We start from the raw sequence: 19,419 nt of genomic DNA on the forward strand, positions 1-19,419 counted from the left end.
TCAACAAACTTCTGATCTTTTCCCCCATGTTGTCTCTATTAAAAAATGTCAAATTATTTCAAATAGTGGTTTTTCTATTCGGGGGACTTTTGATGGATCTGCTTTATTTGTCTGCTAGGACATTTGCTGCTGACTGAGGTTTGTGAAGTCCGTCATACCCATGAGATGATGTAGCTGGTAAGGCCAGCTACCGTTTATTGAGTGACTACTATGTGCTGGCACTGGGGTGGGCATTTTTCACCAAGTGTCCCTAACCCTTACATCCCCAGGTACAGATGAGGAAACTGAGAGGTTACAGGCTAGTAAGTGTCCGAGGTAGAATTCAAAGCCCAGGGCCTTCTGTTCTCTGAAGCTTCCCAGATGTTGTCAGGTCCCCGCACCTGGCACAGCCCCTGGTTGACAGCAGGCAGGGACTGAGGAACATCCCCTGAATCAATGAATATTAAAGATGGCACACGAGAGCCTGGTTGAATCTGACAATCACACAGATGTAGTGTCATTAAACGAACCCAAATGGATTAAACAGAGAATAAGACTTTAATTGAGCACCAGCACTCTCTATATATAATGTGTCCACATAGAAAAATAAATCCAGTCCAAGTGTCCCTGAGAATCCACAAAGTCTGCGCTCTGTACATGTACAGTGTTTGCTGAGGGTTACTTTTGAGTCGAGGCCATTTTTCACATCAGTCTATCGGCACTCTGGTCAGGTTTTACAGCATCTTGGTTTTTATTCCTCATTTTAAATATTTTTGTTTCTCACCATTTAAAACTTGTTTTTTGTTTTGTTTGTTGGGCCGTGTGGCTTGTGGGATCTTAGTTCCCCGACCGGGGATTGAACCGAGGCCCCAGCAGTGAGAGTACCGAATCCTAACTACTGGACCGCCAGGGAATTCCCTGGAACTTTTTTATACTGAGTGAGAAAACGAGGCTGAAAATCACACCTTCAGTGGCTAACTATTTTTTCAAATCATTAAGGCCTTTATAAGGTGGCTAGTTCCCAAGATGGAGGATTTGTGCCAAGTGAGCCTTTAAAATCCAGCTCCTTGGTGGTGTGGACGTTGTCCCAGCGTCTGAGGTTCTCAATTTGGGGGTTACTCAGCTGGTCTCAGCCCTTGTTTGTCGGTTGCTCTGATCACCCTCAGAGGCAGGTGTGAGAAGGAGGGGGTCGCTGGGCCCGGCTGAGTGTGCTTCCTCCTTGGAGACCAGCTCAGAGGATCCCTGCCCAGACAAGGTCCGGAGGCTGCAGCCTGCCCCAAGGTTCGGCTTGTGGCTTTCAGACACTTCTGTGATGACGCTCAGTTTGTCAAAAACTTCATTCTCATCAGACAGTGGGAAGGAGAATAAGAGAAGTGTGCTGTGATGAGGGTGGTTCAGAAACTGCAGGAGAAAAAGAAGAGTTACTTAGCAAATTTCTGCATTTCTTTTTCTGGGCTCAGTTTTATACAGAACTCCTGGCTGGAAAACGCTGTTTTAAAAAAATGTGGCAATAACAGTATGACACTTCCTCAAAAAATTAAAAATAGAATTACCATATGATCCAGCAATTCCATTTCTGGGTATACACCCATAAGAACTGAAAGCAGGGGCTCAGAGATATATACATATACCCGTCTTCAGAGCAACATTACTCACAACAGACAACGATGGGAGCAGTCCAAGGGCCCATCCATGGAGGACTGGATGAACAGAATGTGGTCTAGCCATACAATGGGATATTTTCTGCCCCAAAATGTAATGAAGTTGATACATGTTACAACATGGGTGAACCTTACGCTAAGTGAAATATGCCAGACAGAAAAGGACAAATGGTGCATGATTCCACTTACACGAGGTACCTCGACTAGGCAAATTCACAGACAGAAAGTGATGGTGGTGGCCGGGGCCTGGGGGAGAAGGCAGATGGGGAGGTTTGTTTATCGGATACCGTTTCTGTCTTGCAAGATGAAAGGAGTCCTGTGACTGGAAGGTGGTGATGGTTGTACAACAATGTTAGTGTACTTAATACCACTGAACTGGACGCTTAGAAGTGGGTAAGGTGGTAAATTTTATGTTATGTGTATTTTACCACAATTTAACAAACGCGACAATAAACCTGCATCTCATTTGCTAAGTGATTACAGGTCCCCCTCTGAGAGTTCCTCTAGTAAACCCGGAGGGAGACTTTTAGGATGATCCTGCTGCTGTGGGGCTGACACAGCCTGGGCATCCTTGCCTCTAGGAAGCAGGGATGCTGTGAGCACGGGGTAGATGTGTCTTGGAATAACAGCTAGTCTCCTGTGCGTCCTCAGGCTGAGTTGGGGGCCCGCTTTGGTGCTCCCCAGCAGCCTGTGTGTCCCTCTGTTTCAGCCCTCAGCTCCATGGCGTCCAGTGTGGCAGCCACCAGCCACTTGAACCCTGGCTGGTCTGGATCTACGTGTGCTGGAGGTGTGAAACACATACCTGATTTTGAAGACTTCGTATGAAAAAGAGAATGTAGATATTTCAACAACTGAAAAATATAATTGAGTGCATGTTGAAATATTTGGGTTGCATAAAATGTGTTATTAATATTCATTTCCTCTGTTCCTTTTTACTTTAAAAATAACTGTGGCTACTAGCAAATTTAAAATCTATGTGCTTTGTTTCCTTCTAGCCCGTTTTACGAACGATGACTCCTCATGGTGTGTCCCTCCCAGCAGATGGGCTAGTTACAGACAGGAACCAGAGTCTAACCATCCCTGTCGCTCCAACACTTCAGCCATGAAGATGCCCATGTATGTTTCCTGAAATATCTGCTGAGTGCATGTTCTCCACTTTTCATCCTTGTAGGTTCACCCAGGCTCTTAATCTTCAGGACAAGGTGCAGAAACATTCCTTAAAGCGTGGCATTTTTAACTTCTTCCCCTCAGTTGGTTTCACCTTTAAGGGATCAGTTAAGCCTTCGGAAAGTAATTTTCATACCTCAGCCCTCTGAGACGACTAAATTCTACCCTCCCCCACCCCCATCAGCCCACTGAAGGGAAAGGCAGGGGTCAGAGGAATTTCGCCCAGATCCGTTGTGCAAAGGCGGTAGCTGGGGGGAGGAGGGACCTCCCCGAATGCTCCTGATCCAGCGGAGCCATGGGAACAGACTGGAAGCTACCCTTGACTCTCCTGGGAGACAGGAGAGGAGAGAACAAAGCAAGATGCGCTAAATGTCAAGAAAGCGCAGAGCAGGCTGGTGGCAGGCTCAGGGTATCCGTGGTGGGCAAACCTCCCTATGGCTTTTTCAACTAAAAGTCTCCATCCCCAGCAAATCTCCCTCAACTCAAAATTAGCCTCTGGGCCACGGTTAATGAATTCTCTGCATTTTGAGTCAAACTGGGGAATTTCATGATCTGAGGACCCTGAGCTGCTCATGGCTTCCTGGCACTTCCTTCGCCCTCACTCCGCTGGCCCCTCTCCAGCCTCCCCCGCCCACCCATATTTCTCACTGGTCCACAGTCAAGCCTGCCAAGTCTTCTAGCCTTGGAGGCCAGAGCTCCTGCCAACTGACCCCTTAATTAAACTCGTCTCTGGCTTCGATTGGCCTGATACCACACTGTTGTCCCATCTGTCCTTTCCTGTCTGATGAGTCCCTTTGATGGTGAAGCCAGAAGCAAAAAAGCAGGTACACAGTTCCGCTTCCTCTTGGCTCTCCGTTTACAGAACACCTCCGATGCAGAGCAAAGGGTCCGCCCTTGTTTGTTCTTCCTGCTGCGAACAGGCTTCTCAGAAGTGCACCTCTAGAAGACGCGCGTCTCATCCTGCTGCTGCAGTCTTGCTGGCACTCTCCTTAGAAGGTTCTGGCCCCTCTGAGTCTCTTGCCTACAGTCACACGGTCCACGTTCTATCTGTGTCAGGAGCTGTGCTGCCCACACTTGTTCACTGGAGCTGAAACAGCTCCCAGCCAAGTCCCCGTCCAGGAACTGCCCTCCGCAGAAGGGAGCTGCCTCGTACGAGTCCTTCCCAGGGGCAGCCCGGACAATGGACTGGCCGGTGTGGGAACAAAGGCCCGACATCAGCTACCACGACACCACGTTAACAGGCCCAGGAAAGCAAGAAGCGGCGAGGCCTCCCTAAGACACGCACTTCAGAGGGTGGGGAACTCACCCTGGGAAGAGTCAGGGACCTGTCACGTCAGTTTTAGGGATCCCACGGAACAGGGAATGCCAGGACATCCTCTCCAAAGGAAGGGACCGTCATTGTGTCTTTCCCGCCACCCCTACCAGGGAAGCACGATGCGAGGTGGGCCTCTTTGGGTTCTGGGGTGGGGGGGCCAACACGTTCCACACCAGGAATATGGTTCCTGGTGTGAGTGATACAGAAGGCCGCCGGCTCTGAGGGGGGCCTGGAGCAGGAAGGGGCCCCAGAGAGGGTACGGGCTTTGGAGCAAGCCGTCCTAGCCACACCTCACGCCGGCTGATGCCGGGGTACAAAGGCCCGGCCTCACCTCCCAGTGACATCTCAGCTGAACCCAGTGAGAACATGAAGAGGCCGTGAGACCCGGCAGATCCTTGGAGGGTCTGCGGTGGGAAAAGGGGGTGAGTGGAGTTTATGGCGAATCCCAAGAGGAGCGTCACTGTGTGATCGCTACAGTTCTGAGGCCAGGTTGGCCACCTGCAGCCGAGAATTATACCCTGTTTGAAAAGAGCTCTAGGAGTATTGGCCATGGGGACTTGGGAGAGACAGAACCTTGGGCCACAGGACCCCAGGTGACCGTGCCACCTACAAGTGACCCTCACGAGGCCTGTCAGACCCACCAGGTCCTGAGGTGGGGTCAGAGGGCACACGTGCAGGCGGCCCGGCCTCCCCTGCTGCACCAGCACACCTTCCTCTGTTCACACCATGACCGCGCCGGGGGACGGGGCCTCATGACCAGGAGAAGTGGGAAGAGGCCAAACGTGGCTCACAGGGAGGTCAGCGTGGCACATGGGCACAAACCAAAAATGGCCCACAGCTGCACTGGAGCCCCAACTGGGGGCCCTGAATGGCCGTGGGGGGAAAGCTCCCAAGAGGCAAAGCTCCGGGCTGTGCATCTGGTCATCCCCTTTGTGTGGAAAGAAAAGTGGCCCAAGATCAGGTACTCATGGAATCTGAGGCAGGGGCCGATGGCGAGGCTGGTGGTCAGGGGCCAGAGGAAGGGAGACTGGAAGGCCAGCACAGGGGAGTCTGGAAAGAGGCGCGTGGATGGACTATGGGAGCAGCTCCAAGTGGGGAGGTCTCTGGACCACATATGAACTCCGAGACCCAGAGCGGGGCCCTCTGCCAGTGGAGCTCTGTCAGGCCTCAGCAGTGCCGGCCATGGCCCTGCAGGATAGGGACAGCCAATCATTCCCGAAACAGGTGTCAACTCCAGTCAGAGCGCACTGGTGCCCCTTCCAGAGTCTATGCCTCAGAAGGTGACTTTATTTGGAGGTAGGTCCTTACAGAGGTAATCACGTTAACGGAGCTCGTTAGGGTGGGCCCTGATCTGATCTGAGGAGATTTGGACACAGATGGGAGAACGCCATGTGAAGATGAAGGCAGAGATGGGGGGGGGATGCTTCCACAAACTAAGGAACCAAAGGTTGCCAGCAGCCACCAGCAGCCTGGGGAACGACCTGGAACGGCTTCTCCCTCACAGCCCTTGGAAGGAACTGACCCTGCCGACACCTGCATCTTGGACTTCCAGCTTCCAGGACCTTGAGGCAATATGTGTCTGTGGTTTAAGTCGCCTAGCGTGTGGTACTCTGTTACGGTGGCCCGTGCTGACAACACAGACCTCACATTACATCATGTCAGGCCATGGGACCCAATGACAGCAGAGGAGGCCAGGAGTGCAATACCCTGATGGTATCGCATGCTGGGCCACCCACCCAGTGTCTGACAGCCTGGAAGGACGACAGCTGGCCGCTGAAGGTAGGGGGGTTGGGGGGGGATTGGGGAGTGGCGCCAGCTTGGAGACAGTGTTCTGGGAGGACCGGGCATCGTCCTCCAGCACCAGGCATGCACTGAGAATCAATGACAGTATGTGACAGTGTGTCCCCAAGAAGTAGAGTACAGGGGTTCAGGGACCTAGGGGTAGAAGTAGGAATGGCCCGCCTGCCATGACTCCTGCTGACCCACTTGGGGAACTGGTATCCATGCAATCTTAGGCTCCGTGAGCTCAGAGCGGGGGGCAGCAAGCTATGGCCCAGGGGCCGAAACCATGTTTCTTTGTATGGCTCAGGAGTTAAGCACGGTTTTAGAGTTGTAAGTGATGCCATTTAAGTGGTTACATAAGTATCTACATAATATCTCAAAGCCTAAAACAGTTACTATCCCAGTGGGGGACGTTTCCACCAGGAGACACAGTAGGGATCCCATGGAACTTTAAGTGACAGCTGCCACCTCGTCATGCCAGGATCCTTGTGCCAAGACACTAGCCAGCAAGGAAAGGAGTCGCCACACGGGTCATCAGGAGGAGAAAAGGCTGCTGCTATATGATGGGGGCACCCAGCTGGGTAATGGGGCATCTCATGGTATTGGGACTTCCCCGACCCAATTCTGATGGCAAGTGGATAAGCACAAGCGCCCAGATCTCTGGTGTCCTGTGACCAGGGGCTCAGTCCTCGCAGAGCGGAGGGTCTGAGTCGCCCCATCAGGTCAGTAGCCTATGTCAGCAGCGGCTGGTCAGGGGAGAGGGGCCTCTAGAAGGGAGAGCCGAGCAGAGGGTGTTACTTGTGCCCGTGGGACCAGCTGCAGTGATGGGGCTGGACCTTGTTCCGTTAACCTTACTCTTGTACCTTCCCCGGGGGAAGAGATCGACTTAGCTCCTCGAGAAGCTGCGCCCGTGGGTCCCGGTGGTTTACGGGGTGGGCTGGAGTGGACGCTGCAATGCGCCACCCACATGTCCTTCAGCAAGGAGGAACTTGCTCCCCTGGCTGCTGGGAGTGGGGCTGCCTCCCCGCCGAGTGTCTCCCCCAAGGTTCCCGGGGCTGAAGGAGCTGCCACATCTAGTTACACCTCCTTCCTGGGGGCGCCCACACCCAGCCCAAGGGTAATGTGGGCCCACAGGCCCTCTAGCCTCAGCCCTGGCCATCTCTAAAGAGCCACTCCAGCTCCAGAGCCCCTGCAGGACTGGCATCGTATCCCTCATCCCATCCTGCTGCACTCTCTCCCGTAGAGGTGTTACTCCCAAGGTTACCTCCACTAAGACTTCTGAATGCAAATCTCCATTTTAGAGTCTGTTTCTTGGGGAATGAGACCAAAGACAGGATCATTTGGGGCTGAGCCTGGCATATTTTCATTTCTAAGTGTGAGAGTATAGCCAGGATGATTTCATTTCTTAAGGCCACTTCCGTCCTACAGTCTCTATCCAGGTACATCCTTTCTTCTTCCCAAATCTTTTGAAAATAGCTTTCTTGAAAAAAAAAAAAAAACCTGCTTTCCTAAAGTCTCAGACATACATCCCATAATTCCAGTCGCTCTCAGATATCCCACAACTGAAACCGCTCCTGCCCCTCCTCCCATCCTCTGCCCATGGCTGTTCGCTGGCACTCAGCCTACAGTTTTCCCTCTCTCATCTTTTCTGCTCCGAGCTCTGCTTTATCTCTTCCTGTCCCAGGACCATCACCTTTGCTCCCTGATGACTTGGGGCTCGGGGCAGGGAAGGTCGGAGAAGGAACAACGTCCAGGTTGGAGGGCGGGATTCGGAAAACAAACCTTTACCCCCTCCCCTGGGCTGTTCCATGAGCTCAGACTTCCCTGAAGTGGCACCAGGGATGGGAGCAGTGTGCAAGGTGCGTGTCATTCTCCAGGAAACCACGCTGTGCTGAGTTAGGCGGCCCTGACTTAGAAGGACAACTTCCGGTCAGCGTTTTCGAATCCACACCTGGCTCCATCCTGCTACCTACCTCTTTCAGGTGCTGTGGAAGAGAATTCCTCGGGGGGATGGCATGCTTGGCCTTCTTGTAAACGCACCGCAGCAAGACGAAGCAGCCAGTGAGCATCAGGAGGGTGGTGCACACCGAGGCTCCCAGGACCCCGGCCACGATCCAGGAGGGGGCGATTTCTGCCAGGACAAGGGGCTGGGTCATGTTCTTGTCAGGCACAGACTGGCTGACAGTGACCGTAACACTATTTTCACCATCACAATCCAGTGGTAACCCCTGACCGTTGGGGGGACCCACACATTTGTCTCGGAAGGCATGAGGAGGAAACCCAGCAGCTGTTCGAGGATCCAGAGGTTTCCAAGTCTCACCCTTTCCTGTCTTCCTCCAAGTTGGGTTTCTGGCATGATTGCTGATACACACAAAAAGCAGCAGCCGCAAGAACTCTGATCCACTTTATCTACTCACAGGGTAGCAATCAGCTCCCTGGTGGGGATAAAGCTCTTCTGCCTTGAAGCAGAAAACAGGACTCCCTGGGCCCCAGAGCCCCAGTGAAACACAGGCGTTACAGCGTTCTGAACTGAGAACTGCACAGATGACCCCACCTGATCCCCTGCACTCAGAGACCTCCCCAACAGCTAGTGTGGTCGCCAGCAGCCTAAGGCTGAGCTCTGGGGCCACCCAGCACCCCCTTGAGCTCCTCTCTGGAAAAACTCAAGGCTTCCAAAAGAATTCACCTTTGTTCAGCCAACTCTTGACCTTCCTCGCTTAGTACATTTTCACAAAAAGCTCGGGACTGTAAATCTTTCCTCTGTCCCTCTGGGACCTACGTGTATCTCCTACAACCAAGGAGCGTCTTTCTCAAGGACCTGAAAGCCATTTCTCTGAAATGTCATCATCGGGAAGGAGCGAGCCCCCGTCTAAGAGTTCCAGTGGGACCTACCCTGACATGGTTGGTGACACTATGATGAAGCCCTGGGGGACAGTGCCTGGGTCTCTTTGGGTCTCCAACCCAGACATTTTAGCATCTTAGACAAGGACATTCCACAGGCACACCTGGTTGATGTTGACAAAATTCAAAGGATGCTTTTGTGACTCACCAAGAGGGGGAAATGGGGAAGGAGAGCAGACACTGTTTTACACAGGCTGTGAATTGTGGGAGAATCTAGTGACCAACACCCTCTCTATAAGGCTTTCTAACTTGTTTCAGTCTGTCTGATCATGCTGTCAGGTGGACTCCCTTTCTGTTTCACTCACAGGGAAATCGTGCCTTTGCTTACCTATGGGATTAATCTGTAGGCAGTGGGCTTAGATGTTCCTTCCTTCCTGTCATTGACTAGCTGAGCAACTTTGGGCAAGTTACTTCACCTCTCTGGACCTTCATCTTCCGTCTCTGAAAGGGGAGAAGAGCCTTTCAATGCTCTCACTGAAAACTTGTGAGGTTTAAATGAGAGAACTATGTTTAAAAAAACATAAAATGATGTTTGACAAAAGCAGATTCTCGGTGGGCTATACTTTTCCTTTCCTTTTTTTAAAAAAAATATTTATTTATTTATCTTCGTTGCTGCACGCGGGTTTTCTCTAGTTGCGGCAAGCGGGGACTACTCTTCCTTGCGGTGCGCAGGCTTCTTATTGTGGTGGTTTTTCTTGCTGCGGAGCATGGGCTCTAGGCACGCGGGCTTCAGTAGTTGTGGCACGTGGGCTCCAGTAGTTGTGGCACGTGGGCTCAGTAGTTGTGGCACGTGGGCTTAGTTGCTCCGTGGCATGTGAGATCTTCCCGGACCAGGGACCGAACCCGTGTCCCCTGCATTGGCAGGTGGATTCTTAACCACTGAGCCACCAGGGAAGCCCTACTTTTCCTTGTCTTTTAAAAAATGTTTGGATTTTGTCAGTTAATGGGTGCTCACTTAAGAGTCATGAAATATTTGAAATAGTTCTCTTTTTGGTCAAAGTGTGTGCCTCATGCCATGTTTCATGACATAAACCTTAAGGAATATTTAAATGTATGATTTTAATAATGTCCTTATTAATAACGGTAATGACACCTAACCCATATTGCGGGCTCACTCTGTGCCTGGCGCTGTCCTGCGTGACACACTTTGATTCCCCTCATTTTGCAGACGAGGCGGCCAAGGCACCAGGCAGTTCAGGATGTGCCCCACACCACTCGTTATGTTGGGAGTTCACAGCAGGGAAGGACGGGACACAGGACAACCGGGCATGTACTCAGGCTTGGGGAAAGCAGTTGGCAGGTGTTTAGAGGAGAGAGGGATGATTCCAAGGTCAGGGATTCTAGTGATTCAAGCTGGATGGGGATTCCCAAAGCACAGAATTCTGATTCAAGCACAAATGATTCATGAAAGGAATAAAAAGATAAGCTCTTGTTATTTAACGGTGCTGTTGAGAGGCTTAGCCACCGCAGGAGGAACACAGGCAGGTCGGCTCAGCCTCAGATAGAGGCGTGGCACTGGACAGGGAACTACAGAAAAAGAAAGGAGACGGACAGAGAATTCCCTCCAGAGAGACAGCAAGACTTTCCATCTTCTACATGGCTCTGCATTCCTGAGAATATTTGCTTAATATGATTGTAGAACAGCTTCGGGTGGCTGAAAAGATCACGTGCCTGGGTGAGGTGAAAGATTCCTAGATTCAGGCAAGTAATTTGTGCGTTTACAAAACGAGGGAGGGCTTCCCTGGTGGCGCAGTGGTTGAGAGTCCGCCGGCCGATGCAGGGGACACGGGTTCGTGCCCCGGCCCGGGAAGATCCCACATGCCGCGGAGCGGCTGGGCCCGTGAGCCATGGCCGCGGAGCCTGCGCGTCCACAGCGTGTGCTCCGCAACGGGAGAGGCCACAGCAGTGAGAGGCCCGCGTACCGCAAAAAAAAAAAAAAAAAAAAAAAGAGGGAAAAATACCCAACAACAAGATTCAGGAAACTCCAGGCTGGAAAGCTTGATGTGATATCCAGAAAAAAATACAAACATTCTGGAATGGATGGTTAAGTGGCTAATTACAAATACTTAAGAAAGATAAGGACAATAACAAAAAATAAGAACATGAGGACACCGAGAAGAAATTAGCTCCAAGTGGCTGCCTTTCCTTTTTTGGACAGGGTTACTTGTTGGTAAATTATGGCACATTATGGGCTGGTTTTTCCCAAGCTGTTTTCCTTGGAATGCTCATCCTCAAAAAAGATGTTGAAAGATCAAATATGCTAAAAATGCTAATATATAGGGTGACTTTTCTGAGAGAGAAATGCGGCGTACCATCATTTCCAAGCACATCTGACTACCGGGCTCTTGTTTTGAGACATATCCCATAATCACTCATGGGACACAGTTGTGACAATGCTGCACTTGGCACTGGGTGTCAATTTCAGCTGATATTTGCCAAAGTCTTTCATGGTGACTTTGTGGACAGTAAAACAAAATAGCTTACATAATAATCCACTATATTCAGATGGATTGGTGACCAGTAAGCAACTAGTTAAGCGGTCTAGAGGAAGGTATATCCTAGACACACCAACAGTTTAAACAACAAACGGGTAAGGATCCTGAACCTCCTACCAGCACACCAGTTGATGAGACAAAGCAAAACAGGGAGAGAGATATGTTCAAGGACAAAAACCAACATTCACGAAGAACGTGATGAGCTGAAATGATGAATCACTGTGATAACAGCACTGCATTTGCCTCAGAACTGCAGTGACACACAAGATGAAAAGTTTTGCTCTCTCTCTGGAGGGCATTCTTTATTACTCTCCTTTGTATTTCTGTAGCCCCCAGATCAGCATCTTGCTTCCAGGAGGGCCTCCGTACATGAAAATGGTCAGGAGCGGACCTGCATGTATGCATCCTTTTGTGGTCTGAGCTGGTGGAACCTCTGGACATCCTTAAGTAACAAAAAGGCCCCAAAAGGCCTGACGTTGGTACGCAGACACCTAGGCCACAAGTTTTTATCATTCTGGACGCCCATGCAAGGCATCCGTACAAAATCACTCAGTGTCTAGGCCAACTGGTGCCCTCCCCCTCCCTCTTTTCCTCCTTCCCTTCCTCCTTCTCCATGTTTTTTTTTTTTTTTAAGAAACACCAGGCGTAGAGGCACTCTGCTAGACACTGGGGTACACATCATATGTGGGGGACTGCGTTGAGGTCCTGAATTCACGAGGAACCCTAAAACCGGCTTGCTGAGCTCAGTGAAGGGGTTTCCAAACCCCTCCCCTCATGCGCCTGAAGGAACTGGAGATGCGCAGCCTCGGAAGGAAAGGCTTCTGGCGGGGGGTGGGGTGGGGTGTCAGGGCTCGACCTTGGCTGGGTGGGCTTGGGAGGACTTGCTTCAGGGAGCCCAAGAGGATAGAACGAGCACACTGGAGGCGGACGCGTGGAGGGAGGCCTCAGCTCCCTGGACGGGAGGATCGCCCATCAGTCCCTTTGGTCTAGGAGTGAAAGAGCTGCCTCAGAAGGTGGGGTCTCCTTCCCAGCGTGAGGCGGTCAGTCGCGGCTGAACTGGGTGGGAGTTGGAGCTGGATGATGATCTCTAAGGAGCCTTCCGGCCGCCCTCACACTCCCGGGGAGTCTCTAAAGCTACTTAAGATGCTCAGAGGAGGAACCTCCCTGGAGGTCCAGGGGTCAGGACTCCGCGCTTCCACTTTAGGGGGCGTGGGTTCGATCCCTGGTCGGGGGACTAAGGTGCCACAAGCTGCATGGTGCCCTCCCTTCAGAAGAAAGATGCTCAGAGGACACAGAACTGCAGACGGTGCATCTCGAGACTCACCGTCAGCGGCTGTTTGCTCACAGACAGGCTCACTCCACTCCCCAGTTTTGTTCCGATCAGGAAGAAACCCTCGAACTTGAACGCAGTAAGTTGTCTGTGACTCAAGATTTCGGAGGACCTCGAAGTCATACTGACCAGTAAGTGGAAACTAGTAACAGAGACAAAAATAAGAACGTGCCTCAGCAGTGAAGGGATGTCATCTTTTCTTCTCCCCCACCCCACCCCACTTACTGGTTATAATCTCTCCTTCAGGCTCAAAATAGGAGGAGGAAGGAAGCAGGCGCTCCTCTTGGGTCGTCTCAGGGGCCCCGGAGACCATTCTGAGGTCGGGGTGGGCAGGGCAAGGACTGACCACGGTCCTGCCAAACCACTTCATGCCCTGAATTCTCCAGTTTAAATGACACGCAAGCCATCCCGCTTCCTTTCTTTTTAAAAAAATAAACCAGTTGTATGGGTTGAATTTTGCCCCTCCCAAATTTGATGTTGAAGTCCTAACCCCTAGTACCTTCGGAAGTGACTTGGTTGGATAGAGGGTCTTTACAGATGTAATCAAGGTAAATGAGGTCATTAGTGTGGGCCCCAATCCAATACGACTGGTGTCCTTATAAGGAGAAAATTTAGACACAGACGTGCACACAGAATGCCACGTAAGGGTGAAGGCAGGGATTGGGGTGATGCCTCTATATACTAAGGACCCAAAGATTGCCAGCGCCCACCGGAAGCTGGGCGAGAGGCCTGGAACACATCCTTCCTCATGGTCCTTAGAGGGAACCAGTCCTGCTGACACTTTGATCTTGGACTTCCAGCCTCTAGAACCTTGAGACAATACATTTCTGTTGTTTCATCCACCCAGTACTTTGTTAAAGCAGCCCTGGCAAATGTACACACCAGTCATCTACAGTAAGACTCAGTGTGATTTTCTGGCGAATGAACACACAAGTCATCTGCAGTAAGGCTCAGTGTGATTTTCTAAGTCCAGAGCATGTTCCTGACAAGGCTGCCTGGGGGGTCTCCTCTGAATCACTTCTCCGTTCACGAACCTGAGCTGCCCGCCCCCAAGCGGATCCACTCCCCTTGAGGGCACACCCCTCAGCCTAACTGTGGTGGGGGCATCCCAGACTCATCTTAGTTTAATTTAAATATATCATAATTGATGATGTATTTCTGAATTTGAGAAACCAAAATAGTTTACAGCAAAATAAAGGGAATTAAAAGAGTACATACTGCCTGTATTTCCAGCATGGTTACAATTTCCTCACTGGAGGGCCTTATGAAAAATCTGTTACCTGAATAGGATCTGCAATAGAAAGTGAGCACAGACTCTGTTTTTACTTTAGTAATTGGTTACTTTTCTTTGGGGGCTGGGCCTGATGACAGCTTGATTCCTTTATTGTGTAAGAAGCGAAGCTCACTGAAGGCCAGAATTGGATTTTACCAACTGAAAACATGAAGAGTACAGTATGAATTCTAATCATTAAAAGCAGAAATAAAAAACAAAAAACACCTGGCTTTCATTTCCAGGAACCCAATACTTCTAAAACCTTACATTTTTTTCAAGGCTAAACTCAGAGGCTGACACATCAGAAGCATACATGGAAGAGGGTGGCATGGATGTGAGGGCTTTTCTAGCCTTTTTTCACTTCTGGACAATTTCTGATTTTTTCTCACTTTCTCCCATCAGGAAGAAAGAATTTCTAAAAGCTTTTAATGCTCTTAGCTCGGCGACCTAATATGGCACTCTCTCAGAGACACCTGCATTCTAAAAGGGAACCACTTAATCTTATTTCTTTCAGGCTGCTGTAACAATACCAATGACTGGATGGTTTATCAACATTTATTTCCCACAGTTTTGGAGGCTGGGAAGTCCAAGATCAAGGCAGTGGCAGATCTGGTGTCTGAGGAGGACCTGCTTCCTGGTCCATAGCTGGGTCTTCTCAGGAGTCCTCACATGGTGGAAGGGGCAAGGGAGCTCTCTGGGGCCTCCTTTATAAGGGCACTAATCCCATTCATGAGGGCTCCACCTGTATGACCTAATCACCTCCCAAAGGCTCCACCTCCTACTACCATCACATTGGGGATTAGGTTTCAGAGTATGAATTTGCAGGGGAGTGTGGGTGGGGTGGGGAGAGGGGGAAGGGAACACAAACGCTGAGTCTATAGCACCTATAAACTGGTAAAAGTGACCCTGCAGGCACAGTGAGGGAGGCACTGGGGAGCAGGCAGCCTTTCCAACACTCTGTGTGTCACACCAAAGTCTTCCACACTGCAGGCAGAGTGAAGGCACAAATGTGTAACCATATGCCTGTCCTGAGGGCACATTCTAGATAAGAAGCTAAAGAGATAAACTGGGTTTTGAATTTCATGCCTGGAGCAGGAGGCACTCAGGCCTGGTAACTGTGGAATCTGATCCTTGACCACAGTAGGCTGCTAGCTCCAGGAGTTATCTTTGCACCCCAGACTTTAGCAGGGACACTTGCATTTGATAAGTGACCATAAAACTTTCTGTGTTGCTTCCTAGGCACACAAATCCTGGGGTCTTGACTGTAAGCAAAATCATCTATTCTGTGAAGAAGGCAGATACCCTGCGTCAGTTAACGAAGCATTTTTAAAAACTGAAGTATAGTTGATATACAATATCTTATTGGTTTCCGGTGTGCAACATAGTGATCTGACATTTATATATGTTAGGAATTGATCACAACAGAGCATTTTTTTGGGGGGGGGGAAATTAACTTGAGATTTTGGGGGGGCTACATAGTACGTAGATGTACATTTAATTACATCATTCCTCAGACAATACACACGGGTGACCCTTTCTTCCCAAACGCTTGAGAATCAGTGATAAAATCAACATTTAATGCAGAGGAGATAACATACTCATAACTTAACTTACATAAAATATACGTAAGTTAGTTTAGGACCACAGATAGCATTCAACTCAGAAGCACTAAGTGTAAGAGTTAAACAAAGATGAATGAAAATAGCCTTAACACATCTACACAAGGGGACGGGAACCTCACGTATTGACCACACCCATTGTTCAGGTAATGGGACAAGCTTACTTTTTTCATTATGTCATTAAATTCCTCAACAATCCTATAAAGTAGGTTATTATCCCCACTATATTAATGAAGTGGATTATATGCCCATTTTGCAGACCTGAGAAGCTGAGGTCAAGAATGTGACTAGAGGGGCCTCCCTGGTGGCGCAGTGGTTGGGAGTCCGCCTGCCGATGCAGGGGATACGGGTTCGTGTCCCGGTCTGGGAGGATCCCATATGCCGCGGAGCGGCTGGGCCCGTGAGCCATGGCCGCTGGGCCTGCGCATCCGGAGCCTGTGCTCCGCAGCGGGAGAGGCCACAACGGTGAGAGGCCCGCGTACCGCAAAAAGAAAAAAAAAAAAAAAGAATGTGACTAGAGGGCTTCCCTGGTGGCACAGTGGTTAAGCCTGCTGTTGCAGAGGACACGGGTTCATGCCCCGGTCCGGGAAGATCCCACATGCCGCGGAGCGGCTGGGCCCGTGAGCCATGGCCGCTGAGCCTGCGCTTCTGGAGCCTGTGCTCCGCAACGGGAGAGGCCACAACAGTGAGAGGCCTGCGTACCGCCAAAAAAAAAAAAGAATGTGACTAGAGTCACACAATGGCGGGGGCAATGTTCCAACAAGATCTTTCTGCTCCCAGCCCATGTTGTGAAAGGCACTGTCCCCGGAAGAGGAGGAAAGCAACGGGGAAAAGTGGGGTCAGTCCAGTAAAATGTGACATCCACCATTCATCCAGGGCTGGGGCTGCCCTGGACACGGACTTGACTATTCTGTGGTGTACTGGGGCCTCATGCCATGTAACAGTAGACGTTCACTGATCACCTGACTCCGCTGACTCCAAGTTCTGGCAGCCAACAGCTGAGTCAGCTCCGCCTTCTCAGGCAACTTCCCTTTGGGGAGAGAAAGGCCTGAGCTCCTGCACCAGCACCCAGGAAGTCTGCTCTGTGCATTGCCCTTGTGGACTGGGAAGCGTGACCTGACATACCGGCCATCCCCCACAAGGGGAAGCTTCTGGAGCTCAAAGGACCAGGCCTGAGATCCTCTGGACCAGCGGTCCCCAACCTTTTTGGTACCAGGCACCGATTTCGTGGAAGACAATTTTTCCAAGGACCGGGGGCGGGGGGGGTGGTTTTGGGATGATTCAAGCCCATTACATTTATTGTGCAGTTTATTTCTATTATTATTACATCAGCTCCACCTCAGATCATCAGGCATTAGATCCTGGGGGTTGGGGACCCCTGCTCTGGACCATAAGGTGCTGCCACCTGGCAAAGCCTCCCTCTGACCGACACTGAGCAAAGGAGAGGGAGCTTACATCTGCAATGCATGTGATTTGCCATGCTTACCTTTTCATCTGAGCCATTTTTCCAATATTGCACATGATAAGTCCATGAGTTATAAATATTCCTCATGCTCCATGTTTCAGGTTCATTCTTAATTTTCGGGGCTAAGAAACGCATATGTAAAGAATTAGCAAGTGCTTCTACTTGGATGCTGGGAGGTCCGATAATGGCTAAGTATGAGAACAAAGCAAAATGACAATCAAAATTCACATGTTAAAAACATCAACATTTACTCTTCATAACTGGGCAGACCAACTGGGCTACTGAAGTACTCTGCCCTGTGATACACTGCTGAGGTGACGCTGACAGACGTGGCTAAGGAGGATTCTTGGATTTTGTTTCTTAAAAAAAATAATAATCTTTTAATCTTTGCCTTCATTAATCGGGTTTAGTCCGTTTATGTTTACTGTGATTTGATATATTTGGAATTATTCCAACTATATTACTTTGTGTTTTCTGTAAAGAGTCCCTTCCTTTTTTTTTTTTTTTTTTTTTTAATGGCTTATTCCTCTCCTCTTTTTTTCTTTCTGTTGGGTTGAATTTTCTTTATTTCCATTGCTGGGTTGGAAGCAACAGATGGTATTTCTATTTTTAGTGTTGAACCTATATAATTAAACCACTTTCCAGAAAATACATTTTCCAACAAAGTCTGAAACTAGATCTTCCCAGACCAGGGCTTGAACCCATGTCCCCTCCAGTGGCAGGCGGATTCTTAACCACTGCGCCACCAGGGAAGTCCTGGGCAATCCTTCTAATGCATCTCTCGATCTGCTCTTTGGAGGGCTGCACTTGAGTTTAGTTCATGAGGTTCTTATGCTCCTTATTCTCTCAATTGCTATCTGGTGGTTTAATTAGTTTTCAATTCCTGATGTTCTAATGATGTTCATTTCGTGACCTCTGGTGGGTCCCCATGACCTTCCAGCTCTAACCCGGGAATATTTTTTTCAGTGCCGACCAGCCAGCCTGACCCAACCCATCTGCCATCAGCTGTATCCGTCCCTCTGTCCTTCATCCTGGGCCAGCTGGTCTTTCTGTCTCTACACCTGCCTAAAGTCAGTCTTTATTCTTCTGCTGATTGTATAACATTTCTTTAAGTCATGATTCCAAACTGACTTCCTCCTCCAAAATTTAACACACAAATCCTTCTAGTTTTTCTCATTAACAGCACTGGCCCCAATTCGTTTTTACCCTCGAGGCATTAAAGTCATCAAATTTATATTTAATTATCTTATTGCTTTATGCCTATCCTGTCCTATCTCTCCCACAAACTTCTTTAAGGCCACAGCCCTCTTTATTACATTCCCTAAGCTCCTTGTGCAAGGCCATCCACTTGGTGGGCACTCAAAGAATTCTTGCTGACGGGCCAACCAAGGGGGAAATAATCAAGGCAAGATGATGACATAACAACAAAATAAAAACCAAGATGGCTTACTGTCATCCACAGGACAGAAGGTGATGTTTATCCAGTCTGAATGCTCATCTTCAAATTGAGCCCTGACCCTCAAGGTGTGGTCACCATACTTGGAAAGACTTGAGAAATCACATTCCGTCAAGACAGTACTTGTGCATATATCTTGGAATTTTCTATAACTACAAAATCAGAAGAAATCATGAGAGTTCTAACCTCGGTTGCTCTGAGGCTGACTGGTGCTTTATTCTTCTGCTACCAAAGGATAATGGAGGATCATGTGAGAAGAATAAAGCAAATTCTTTACTGTCAATTTCAAAGAATACTATGTATCATTCATACGAGCATTTTCCAAATTGTGCTCCATGGAACCTTAATGATCCTTGAGGTATCATAAGACATTTCAAAAATAATCCATCCCACAGTCAAACAATTTGGGGCAAAAACTGGGTGAGACATGAATAGGTGTCTGTCTTCACAACAGAACTGCTCAGAGACTTTCATATCCTAATAAAACGTGTCTTTCCAAAAAGGGGTTGAGTATTCAACATATTTGACCAAGAAAGCTGCCTTCTTTGACTATGTATTTCTGAAACTTGTGGGGCATGGTTTGTGCAATGTTGATATTCACAGATTAGCCAAAATAAGTGTATCACAATGATTTCAAATAATGTCTTGTAAGTGACTATTGTTCAGTTATGCTGGAAAAATTATAAAATTCGTTGACCTCAGATCTCCAGCCCTGGCACCAACCCCTGAAGGGAGGGTGGCAGAAACATGAAGTGGAAGGAAAGGAATGTTTGAGAATACCTACCAGGTGTGTGTAACTTAATGTCACAACAGCCAGAGGAGCTATAATTAGCTCCCGCTGATGTAAGGAAATCCAGGCTCTGGTCTTGCAAAAAGTAAGAATTTTGTCTGACCGGCACCTTCCTGTCTTTGTGCCAAAACCAATCTGGCTACCCTAAGAGGTAACAATGAAGGTGATGGTGATAAAAATAATAAC

General features: G+C 49.3%; 1 protein-coding gene across 1 annotated transcript in view; it reads right to left on the bottom strand.

The window, feature by feature from the left end:
- Positions 1–518: 518 nt before the first annotated feature.
- Positions 519–19,419, bottom strand: part of LOC308617292 (interleukin-10 receptor subunit beta-like) — a 43,704-nt gene continuing 24,803 nt past the window's right edge. The window contains 6 exon segments of the mRNA XM_081234228.1: positions 519–1,166; positions 1,168–1,380; positions 7,878–8,035; positions 12,625–12,772; positions 17,009–17,175; positions 18,438–18,595. Coding sequence (XP_081090354.1) covers positions 1,095–1,166; positions 1,168–1,380; positions 7,878–8,035; positions 12,625–12,772; positions 17,009–17,175; positions 18,438–18,595 — 916 coding nt within the window. The 3' untranslated portion in view covers positions 519–1,094.

This window comes from Mesoplodon bidens (assembly GCF_964165515.1).
Source record: "Mesoplodon bidens genome assembly, chromosome: 5".
Taxonomy (NCBI): domain Eukaryota; kingdom Metazoa; phylum Chordata; class Mammalia; order Artiodactyla; family Ziphiidae; genus Mesoplodon; species Mesoplodon bidens.